Here is an 11817-nt window from a genome sequence, read left to right as displayed (position 1 = left end):
TTTTTGAAATTCATATTTTGCATTTGAAAATACTAGATTATATTTAATACCTTTTGTTTGAAGGATTGGATTGAATTCCTTTTTTTTTTTTTTTTTTTTAAATTGCAACAAAAGCAAACACACCAGTGTTGGTGTTGCTCAGAGCTGTATGTTATGGTATTGTATCCATTTACTAATAAAATTGGGTTAAAATATATTAAGACAATGTACATAAAATGAAGATTATGATTAAGAAATTGTGTTCTGGTTAAGTCCAGATACAATCTTGGGCCAACACTAGTCATATATGGGACTTTATAGCGAACTGGCTGAACAACTGGGCTCCAAACTGATCAACAGTCTCTTGTGAAACACAGGTTAATGTTCACTAATGTAGCACTGTATACTCCTGAAATGCACATTTTAATTTTAAATGTTCTTTAAATAGCTAAAATAACTATTAAACATTTGCAGCTGCCCATGTTTTTTTAATGCTGAGCAAAACTTTGTTGCATTACCATCTTTCAAGACGTTAGCCTCATTCATATTTCAGTACAAAAAAAAATAGTCTGCTGAAGACTGCATGCAGATAAACATACACTTATTATTTGAGTATGATTAAAATTAAGTAGATTTACGAAATTTCTTGTTTGGTTGGTTGATTTTTAAAGGGCACACAAGCCTGGTCATCATTGCTGCCTGTGTTTAAAGACTTAGGTCAAATTTGCTACAGAATACCTAATTATGTATTATGGATATATCTGAATGTGTCATTATACAAACAGCTCTGATAATCATCACAAAAATCAAGTGAATTATTTTGAATAGTACATATTTCTGTAATATACATTTACTCAAAATGTTTGAAATGCCAGTTTTTTTTTTAAAACCTTACATGTTCTGTAAATCATTTGAAATCTCCCACTGTTTATATGATATAAAAGACAGAAAAGACAAAAATAAAAAGAATAACACTGGCAATGAAATATTTGTTGAAATGTTAAGTCCCAGGCTTTCATTCTTCGAGTCTTGAGCTGTAAGTCGTAGTAAAATGTTTTTAGCCTAATAAATAAAAAATAAAAAAATCAGTTTTAGCTCATATGCATTCTTTATTTAAAGGTTGCTGTGGTGGCACAGGGACAAAGCACAACCCACATATTGAGGCCTTAGTCCTGGTGCTGGCGGTCGCAGGCTCAACTCCCAGCCTGCTGACATTTGTCACGTGTCTTCCCCCTCTCTCATCACTCTCTTTCCTATCAAACTACTTTCAAATAAAGGCCACTAGAGCCAACAAAACCTTAAAAAAATAAATATTATGGCATAATGAAAGCAGCCATCAAGAATTTAAAAAGTAGAGAAAATAATAGTGACATGAAGAGACATTCTAAAAACTCTGTGTCCTGCAGAAAAGCTATTTTTCCAGATTGGGAATTTTAGAGAAATTAAAAAGAAAACTCTCCAGGATTTGCAAGAAGTGCTGTCTGTGTGGTTGACAGTGCTTAGCTCCGCCTCCTGGCTCTGGTTGGTTCATTCCAGTTAGCACTGGGAGACGGCAGAGAGGCTAGATTTTTCACTGGTTTTCTATCTCATACCACACTACCACAAGGTCACATAGTGACAGTTTCCAAAATATGTAAAAGTTACGTATTCCAGCTTTAAGAGCATAAAGTTGATCCATTTCTCGAAAGGCTGTTTCTACTGCGCACATTGTCAGTTGAAGCACCAGAAACCCCTAAAAAAAAAAACAACCTTAGTAACAAGCAGAAGGCCTGAGTATTAACCATCATGTGCAGTCTACTGCCTCCTTCTCTACCACCTGCTATATGTGACACATTGTAATTAACAACTGGAATGTAAATTTAAGCAAATACTGTTTTATTAACATGATTGCAAATATGGTGACATAAGAAGTAATTGCATATATCAAAGTACATGCTGAAATACAGCAGCAGTTTTTCTTCTGTTCAAGCACTGGTGTTAAACAAGAAATGTATATTTGCACATTTAGATTGTATAACTTTGTTTACTTTGTGCAAATGGATGTCTTGGACGTCTCCAGGTTTGCCTCCAAAATAAATTTTTACAGAAATCGGTTCAGTACACTGACTGTATTAGATGGCTGTTGTTCCCTCAGTATATTACCCAGCCACACTAGTTGTCACTCGATGCTTAGTAACAGAGAGTGTGCTCGTCTTCCTGGTATGTAATGAAAACTTCTCTATACTGTTTTATCACATTTGTTTTTACACCCTTGAATCCAACAATCTCCAACCATTGCGGTCCTCTTATGTGCGATCAATGAGACAGAGGGCTACTCCCGTGCTATCAAGATGGCGACGGAGCACCCAGATGTAGGAGTGACATATTGTGGGAACTGTCTATTCCAAATGGTTTGGCACAAAAAACACTGCACATCACTGGAAGTGCACCAAACCCACAGAAAAGATTGCGGTAGCTTATCATCTTTTGAGATCACCTTTGTTTAGGTAGATCTTGGTTATTTATATAAAGCAGAAGTTGAACATTAATTTTATTTTTGCATCATTTTGCGGGCCAAACATAAACCAAAATCAACAGCGAAATTACTTCATGAGAAGACATTTGAACGTTTGAATTGCCTCGTTAAAATTCAGAAGCAAATCTGACCGGCTATCTGTGAGGTTACCTAAAGAGCTATAGACAAGAAATGTAAATAACTGCATAGATCACAGAAACTTAATTGCTTCGTGGGTCACCATAAATGTTCAAAATGTTTTCTAATCTGCATATGGATGTTTAAATTAGTGTAATTTTGTCTGCATTTGGGAAGAGGTACCCCACACATGCACTTTAATGGTAAAATTCAAGTATCTCTTTCACTTGTTAGATTTTACCATAAAAAGAAAACAAAACGATGTACATCCTATGATTTAGCAGCTTATGGAATCAACTTTATGATCTTCACTTTCACATTCCTGTTGAAGTTTCTGCTGTCAAGCCCATTTGTCTCGACAGCGTTGCCTCAGTTCATTGAGTTTGTTTATTCACATCCTCCTGGACATACAGTCACAGCATTCCTGTCTACTTTAGTCCTGGACTTTGACTGGACCACTGCAACGCCTTGGCTATTTTCTTTTTTTCACTCTTATTGTTATAGATTTGATGCTATCTGTAGAGTCAGAATCTTGTTGCATGACCCTTTTTAGGCAAGGTTCTGTTGTTGAACAGATAATTGTCACTGAGGTGTAGAATACATGCAGGAACTGGTTTACAGTTGTTCTTTGGTTTTTGGGATAAATGTATTTCCACCGACTGGGAAAAGTCCCTTCATGTTCTGATGGTCTTAAAACTACTACCTTTTTATTAATGTTTTTTTTGTTTGTTTGTTTATAGCCAATGTTTGCTACATTTCATAGTTGAATTAAAACAAAGTTTGCATGCATTAGTTTTAATATGTTATAGCTCTTGGATATGAAACCAGATATTGGCTAGATCAGATTTCTCAGAAAACAAGAAATTGCTATACAGCAAACTAGGAGGTATTATTAATTTATCCAGGTAAAAAAAATATATCTCTGAGACTAAAATCTATTTAATATATGAGCAAGACCTCATACATTGAGTGTACTGAACAGAACGCTGAAATCTAAACAATATAGTAAGAGTCTAATTGGTGCATCTTGTCTAGCCTCATGTATAGCTTTTCAGATGTTTTAATCTAGGTAAATATTTAGCAAATCAAAAAACACGACATACTGAAAGTGAACAGTGGTTTTGAACAACGGAGAAGATCATTGGGACTCCACCCCCCCATCCAGAACATTGCACACAGATGCTGCTTAGCCAGAGCTCACCAGATCCTCTCTGATTCCACCCACCCTCTCCGTGGTCTGTTCATTGAGTTGGCATCTGGCAGGAGATTCCACAGCATCCGCTGTAGAACAGTCAGACTCAGAAATAGTTACCTCCCATTGGCCTTCATATTGCTCGACATCAATAATCCCCCCACTAAGACTGTCTGAAAATGCTGTTATACATATTTAGCAATGTATTATTATTTCTATGTATTCATAGGCACACCTGTGTTTTTTCAGGGGTTTTTTTTTTGCTTTGTTTTTTTGCGACATTTCGTTGCCCATTTCACTATTGTCTTTCTGCAACAACAATAAGATGAGTCTGTCTCTGACATCTGTTTAAAAATAATTTTATCTATAGTTTTTTTATTTTTCAAAGAATCAAAAAGGTAAAACAGAACTACTTTTAGGTTCTACATTCACCCTTCTTGTTATCTACCTCTAGTTTTACACTCACTCACAGCCTGTAGGAACTGAAAACATGTCTCATCATGCATCATGCTGATTTTTTTATTTTTTTTTTTTAATACCTTCATACACCTGTGCTTACTGTGACTCTTATTTTCACAGAAACCGAAAAATGTTTGATTCCTCCAACTTTAAGAACATCCACCCCAAAATATTGTTGTTACCGTGAGCCTGAATTACTTCTGTAATTTTCATTTGTCAGGCCAGGGATCTGTTGGAGCTGATGAAGCCTAAAATTGTCAGATTCTAGTTGCCAGCTGGTGCATCTCTAGTAAAATTGTGTCGCAGTGGTGATGAAAACTGCCTAATTATGTTGACTTTTACACAATGTCTTTTAATGCGAATCATTCACACTCTACCATTATGCTTAAGTGCATGTACTTTAAGGCCTTAACTGCATGTTTGAGATTAGTGTAAAAGCATGAACCAAATCTAATGTTTTATGACAGTCATTAAAAAATATTCACAGTTTTTTGCATCCTCAAAGTAACATTAAAATTTGTGGTGGTGAAAAATTATAGAGGCAATGCTTCCTGGTTCATTGGCTTTTGGGTTATTGTGTGGCATGCATTTCCCACAGAGTGGCAGAAACATTGCTTTGCTTTAATATACTGAGGCTTGTATCTGTGTGAATAGATTTATTTTATCCACCGCTTGTCTTGCTATTTTCTTACATAATATTAGAAATTCCGGTGATTTTCAAGTAGAATTAGGTCTAAATATGTAGTATGTTGGCTTCCACTTTCCAATTTTTAAAACTTAACTTTACTTCTTATTGTTTCAGAATGTCATCAGAGGATAAGACTGTGGAGACCTCTGACCAGGGACCCTCGCCGTCATCCAGCAGCGTAGGGGCCACGTCCACAGGAAGTCCTGCCAATGCAGACAAGCGACCACGTGGCAGGCCGCGCAAGGATGCTGCTGCGGCCGCCGTCCTACCACAACCACCACCCCTATCAACTGCTAAAAGCAAGAAAAAGTAGGTGTCCATTGTGCTACCAGTGTTCAATGAAGTAACTTTACCTTTAGATCCTCTTAAGAAATGGCTTTCTCATCAAAATGATGGAGCCGCTGTGACAAATGGAAAAGCAGTTTAGCAGTAATGTCAATATTTTGTTCAATTGATGGTTAGTTTTGGTTGCATGCCTGGAACTGGAAGTCTTCCAATTGGCGTGGATAACGTATTATTGGAATAGATTGTAGTGCAGATTGACCTATGTTTTATGTAGTTACACTCGTTTTTGCCCCCTTTATGAATACTGTACTATAGAATACTATTGAAAATAATAATAGATGAAATTTTCTTCTGGACAATGTTTTCCATTAAGTCTTGATAAACCTTTTGGGACAGATATGCAGTACTTCAAATTTTAGGTTTGATCTGACAATAAAGAAATATCGTATTGCACTTATGGGTTGCATAAGTTTGTAATGGGATAAAATGGGTAGCTTTGGAAGAAGCTTTCAAAAATTCATACCGATCTTTGCCAGGACAACGCGTTTTGACACACTCTGGATATGCTTCTGATATGAATTTTGAAGGCAAATATGCTTTACTGCAGAAAATGTGAAGCTTTTGCTGTGATTTGATTCGCATGGTATCAGGAATGTGTAAATATGAGTTGTTCGAACTTCATGTGAAGAGTCGTAGCGCCTTTACTTCCTGTAATTCCAGTTTAAATCCTTTACATGGGGTACTGGTAGGGTGTTATGTCTCTGACTATCATAGCACACACTATGGACTAGGACTGCTTTGTAAAATGATGCCGTCTAGCTTCTTAACTCCTAAGTCTGTCCTCTCAATCAATCTTAATACCCTGTTCTCAATGGATTGCTTAATCTGTAAGCGTGTAGATGATGTGTCAATGCCCCAGTGGAAAGACAACTTTAAACAGAGTTAAGTTGCTTGATCTTGATCATCTGAAAATAAATTGTCATTCAACAAATATGTACTTGCTTCAGTTCCACTTTTAATTATCACTGTTGCTGTCTTAGTTGGAGGTACATTCAGCTCAATGTTCACGTCTGTCCAACCTTCCATTGTCTAAAGCCCTGTGGTCATAACTGTGGAGGATTAGATTTTGCTCTTATCTCAAAGCCATTTATCTGCAGTTAGGAAACTCACTTAACATTTTAAAACTGTACAACATGTAACAAGGAGGATGTTGGATATTGTTCTCACAAACCTGGTCGTTGGAAATTACTCGATTTGCCCACGCTTCATCTGCTGACCGGTCCATTTCAGAGCAGCATGATCCTGGTCTGGTTTTCCAGGCAGCACTGTGCTGGCTGGGACTACTTACCACAGCATTATTTTCACCTTTTTTTTTCTCTCTCTCCCTGTGGTGGGACTATGGGGAGGGTGGGGGGATTTGTGCACGATATAGGATTGAGCCCTAGTCCTGAGTGTTTTTCAGTGAAATAACTGGCAGTCTGAACACTGAAATCTGATGCTTCCAGTGTAGTTATATATAATTACAGCTGAATGTTGTGTGGGAGGCTATGTAAAAATATAACCGCAGTTTACTACGTTGTGGCATACTGTACTGGTTTTTTTTTCCTTTATGTAGCAAAAATTGTATTGAGTTAATTTGCAATTAAAATCCATGCAGATTACATCCGATAAAAACTAAGGAGGATTTGTGAGCGGTGTGCAAAATGGAAAAACACAGAGGCTATATTAGAAAGACGGCAATTTAATCCAGAAATATTTGGACATCAACACACAACTATAGCATCAAATGTTAAGATCTAGAAGATCATGATGATTCACTTTTCTTTTGTGAACCTTTGACAAGTTGTTACTACAGCAGGGTCCAGTCGTTGTTTGTTTTTTACCATGACTATATTGTGATTTTGAGTTCATTTATTTATTTATTTTAATACGCCTTATTACGCAAGAAATAACGCCAATAGTGGTGTTATTTCTTGTTATGAAGCTGAATGTATTTTTAGTTTTGGGGGAGGGGGGAATTGTCTTTGTAAGGAATGTCATTCTTTTATAAGCCCAATGTAGAGTCCCTCCACAAGTGTACCATTGTAAGCAGGCCTTAAAGAGTCGTAATAGTTGCACTTAAAAATTTTTGTTCATAAATGAAAATTCATCTAGTTTTCTTTAAAGATGGACCTAAAATAATTATTTTTAGGAGCTAACGTGGCATGCTCAGTTTGTAAAATACAAAGCTATATAAACTTGAATTTAAATGTTTTTACTCAACAGCCAGTAAAATATGAAACACGTTTTATAAAAGGTTCTGAGGCTTCTTGCTTTATATTAAGGTTTTTGCCACCTTAGAAACATAAAGTTGCAGTTATCAATAAGGTGGATATTTTTTGTATAAGGTTTGCAGAAGACAATAAAACAAATGTACACATATATTCTCATTTGTAACCTGTTTAACTTATGTCATTTTAGCCTGCATTTTAGTTGAATCTGAGCACTCTTTAAATTACACATGCCCTGATGTGCAAATTGAGACTAATATTGATACCCAATATAATACTGCTGGTGTGGCCGATAAGCAATATTTATATTTATTGTAAAATTACCACTGGCATACAATGGTGTGAAAAAGTATTTGCCCCCTTCTTGAATTACTAAATTTATGCATGTTTGTCACATGCAGTACTTTGGATAAAATTGCCACACACATTCTGTGACAAAAATCTGATGAACTTTTTAAAGGGGCAGTAATATGATATAAAATTGATCTTTTTGAGTTTTACGTCATGTTATAATGTTATGGAGTGTTGCCTTGAATCTTTCACGCATGTTTGAGAAATCCTCTAATCTCTCGTGTCAGCCATTCATTCAGCTTGGGGGAGACCAAGCACCACATTTGAGGATGAAGCTCCTCCTCCAAGCTGCAGTTTCCAACCCAAACTTCTTGCACTCTCTCCTGCGACTCCCCCACTCGCGCCTTCAGACTATCCAGCAGGAATTAGCAAACACCTGGTGGAACTGTGCATCTGCTGAGCTCATTAAGGAGCTATTTTCAGTTAAACTCTGGTTTAAAAAGTTATTAAAGGGTTAATATAGGAGCGCTGTTGTGATGACTTCCTGAAGGGCCAATATCTCTTTATTTATTTATTTATTTATTTATTTTTATTTAAGAGAGAGGCCCAATTTCAAGGTGTTAATTTATGAAGTCAATTTTCTTAATTTTCTAACAACTGGAACTGGAAGTCTTCCAATTGGTGTGGAAATTGATTGTGCTATAAACTGGTACTCTGTGCCTGGAAAATAAATAGTACTCCTCCTCTAATGCCACAGAAATATTTATTTTTCATAAATTCAAAAATACTTTATTTATCCCAAAAGGAAATGAAATGTTGTAACTCATTTATTTAAAGAGTTATTGTAGACGGTGATGGTTGTGGGCGGGAAAGATGTCCTGTCGGTGTTGCAATGAATTTTAAGATCCCTATATCAACATTAAAATACTAAAATCCTGTTTACCATAGTTGCCTATTAATGTTTCTACAGTAATTGAAATAATTTTAACCAAACTAAATCTACAGTAAATCTGGAAAGAAACTTTGATATGCAAGAAAATTTTAATGAAATAAAGCTGACCGGTGTGTTCAAGTTGGGGAAAGCATTGTGCTTTAAAGGTCACAGAAGGCTAGACGAGCCTCTCAACAGGGGCTAAATGGACTGACTTGTCTGTGTGTAATTTTACTTTTTTTTTTTTTCAGAACAATGGGAGTTTCAACCTTACCAAGATATTCATTTTCAGTGGTATGACTCAAGCTTTTTGGTAATTATGTTTTCAGACAAAGTTTCCTTGAGGCTTCTTCTGTCATTCTTGTGATTAAGGTTTGCTTCCCATGGAAGTCATTTAGAGGGAGGGGTTGATTTGGCGTAGAGCCATTTGTGATTTTTCTCTCCAGTGGCACTGAAGATTACCCCACCACCCCCAATCTTTTCTCTCTCTCAATTCTGCGTATCTTCCTGAGCACATATACGAAACATTTCCCAAAAGGAAATGAAATGTTGTAACTCATTTATTTAAAGAGTTATTGTAGATGGTGATGGTCTCACTCTCACTTGGACTGTTTTGGCTCTCCCCATGTATCATGCTAACAGTGGATGATGTTTAGTGTTGTATTTATGTTGATTGTCATCTCAGTATCCTCACCTTTACCATAAATGGTGTTTCCAGAATTAGCTTGGCTGATTCTTTGGTGGTAGTGGCCAAGGGTATTTGTGCTGTTTATAAAGAAGTGTGTTAAGGTGTTAAAGTCTATAATATGCTAAACTTAGTGTTGTATTGTTGACTTAGTATATACACCTACATATTCTTTTTTTTTTTTTTTCACTTTCAATTATACTACAACCAGAGTCATCTGTTATGTTATATTCCTTGATCAACACAAAGTAACATACAGTTAGTAAATTAGTTTTTGAAAGTTTTCATAAATAAATCTCTTTGAAAGTGCTGTGTATTTTATTCTCCCTCCTTTTACTCGTCTACCTCTGAATAAATCTTAGGTCAAGTAATTGCCTTCAGAAGTAACCTGGTTGGTAAATATAGTCCACCCATGTGTAAGCTAAGGGTACATTCACACCAGCCCTGTTTAGTCTGCTTTAGTTGAACTCTAGTTTGTTTGCCTAGAAAATTCGGTTCATTTGGGTTCAGTTGAAGTGAACTCCGCCGCGGTTCGAGTTCATATGCGAAGGGACCGTTCCCAAAGCAGGAAGGTAACTATAGCGCAGGGCATTCTGGTCAAATCAAAACAAAACAAAGCAAAGCTGTTTGTCTAGCGTGAGTGGGAGAAACGGTTCGTAGTCTTTTACAAAAGTGAAATCCTACAAACTGGTGGCACTCCAATTTGTTTACATTCCGTGAGGAAGGAAGTTGCGCTCATTCTCTTCTTCAGAGGTTTTTGTGTCATTTCCTTCAGAGATTCTTGGTACACCGCTACCACAGGCGAGGAAGACAAGCAGGTTTTGCAAAGTGTTACATTAGTTCGAAACGGTACAGTGTGAAAGCAAACAGCGATGTCTGAAAATGTATCAAATGTTGGACTTTTGGTCCCTAGTCGAACCTACCGGACTATTGGGTGTGAAACGTCCAAAATCAAAGTGTAGATGCATCTGTTCTGCTAAGCCCCAGAGGATTGTTGGAGAATGTTATTGTGCCTACGTCATCATGAAGACCATGGAACAGCAGACACCTCAGGATATGAAGTTGTGGGAAAGTTTAAAACCTTGAACGTCTTACAGATCATTGCTCAATTCATCCTCTCAAAGTGCAAAGTGTATGGGTTTTACTTTAGGCCTACCAAAATATAACTATTCCTACTTTAAAAAACCACCACCACCAAAAAAACAACTTAATTTTTGCTTTGACTTTGACTTTAAAATGTAAGACCAGCAGTCAGATGGATCAAGTGCCTTTATTGAAAGCCTGGATATTTACTGCCAAATTGCTGAACTAGAACTGTTCTAAAACGACACCTTGAGTAAAAAAAAAACCTTTGCAAAATGTATTTAAGAAAAATTTTGTCTCAGTAACTAGAATTCTAAAGGTTTTTCTATAGAAATATTTTTTTAAACACTTGTGGCTTGCTTTATATGTGTTCATTTTTAAGTAGCATTTTAAACGCACGCACGCACGCACACACTACTATCTTTTTATCTACCCAGCTTTGTCGTATTTGTGGTTGTATCTTGGGTGCAGTGCATTATATCTTAATAGAATAATTCTGTTTATAACTAGCTGTGAATTATACATGAAGACATCTTTTGATTCTCACAAGTTTCCACTGTGCTGTTGGAAGTATTTTATGTGGATACTTTCAGTGGTGGTTTGTGGCGTTTTCCATTTTGTTCGTGTTGATGATGACTATTGTAATCCCCCGTCACTACTCAGCCTCTGCCTTGCCCTGGGCTCCATTACCTCCATTAAATCACCTTGGAAGCTGTGGCTATATTTAACCAATTCATAACCACACCATCAGTTTCACTTCATTAGCCAACCTCTGTTTTTTTTTTGTTTTTTTGTTTTTGTTTTCCCCTTTTGATTTCCTCTGTTTCTTTGTGTGTCTTCCTTGCTGTAGGGGTCGCACCAGGGGAAGGGTTGTTGTGGATGAGGAGGACAGTATGGATGGTACAGAGATAACAGAGACCACAGACCCTCAGGATGCAGGTAAGACCCCCTTCTTGATCTGTTACGCACACATTGGTTTTGGTAAGCTTCTGCATCCAGGCAGCCCGTTGCCAAGAGTGCATCAAGAAGTGTGTCAATAAAGGTAGCAGAGTCCCCTCACCAGGAGAACTATGAGCGAGAGCTTTTTCTTAGCACCCCATGCTTCGTCTTTAGGGCTATAATTGAAAGGGTTTAAATGGAACTGCGATGCTGCATTGGCTGTGCATTTTTTCTTCTCTCTCCACTTCCATCATTCCTCTTGCTCCGAGATTGGCATTGAGGTGCAGTGGGAAAGAGCCCAAGGCTAATGCCCTCTAAAAGCTTTTTAAAATCCCATCAGTCTCCTCAGACCCATTTATGTGCTTTTTTATGTGTACATCACA

The 11817-nt window shown here is 37.0% G+C and overlaps 1 protein-coding gene across 7 annotated transcripts in view; it reads left to right on the top strand.

The window, feature by feature from the left end:
• Positions 1 to 11817, top strand: part of kmt2cb (lysine (K)-specific methyltransferase 2Cb) — a 76683-nt gene that overhangs the window by 6871 nt on the left and 57995 nt on the right. For all 7 annotated transcript variants that reach the window (XM_007559405.2, XM_007559408.2, XM_016674934.1 and 4 more), the window contains exons 2-3: positions 5065 to 5259; positions 11346 to 11434. In XM_007559405.2, the coding sequence (XP_007559467.1) occupies positions 5066 to 5259; positions 11346 to 11434 (283 nt within the window). In that variant the 5' untranslated portion in view covers position 5065. The remainder of the gene's footprint in view (positions 1 to 5064; positions 5260 to 11345; positions 11435 to 11817) is intronic.

The sequence above is a fragment of the Poecilia formosa genome, unplaced genomic scaffold, assembly GCF_000485575.1.
Source record: "Poecilia formosa unplaced genomic scaffold, Poecilia_formosa-5.1.2 Scaffold104, whole genome shotgun sequence".
Taxonomy (NCBI): Eukaryota; Metazoa; Chordata; class Actinopteri; order Cyprinodontiformes; family Poeciliidae; genus Poecilia; species Poecilia formosa.
This window is presented reverse-complemented; position numbering and strand designations above follow the sequence as displayed.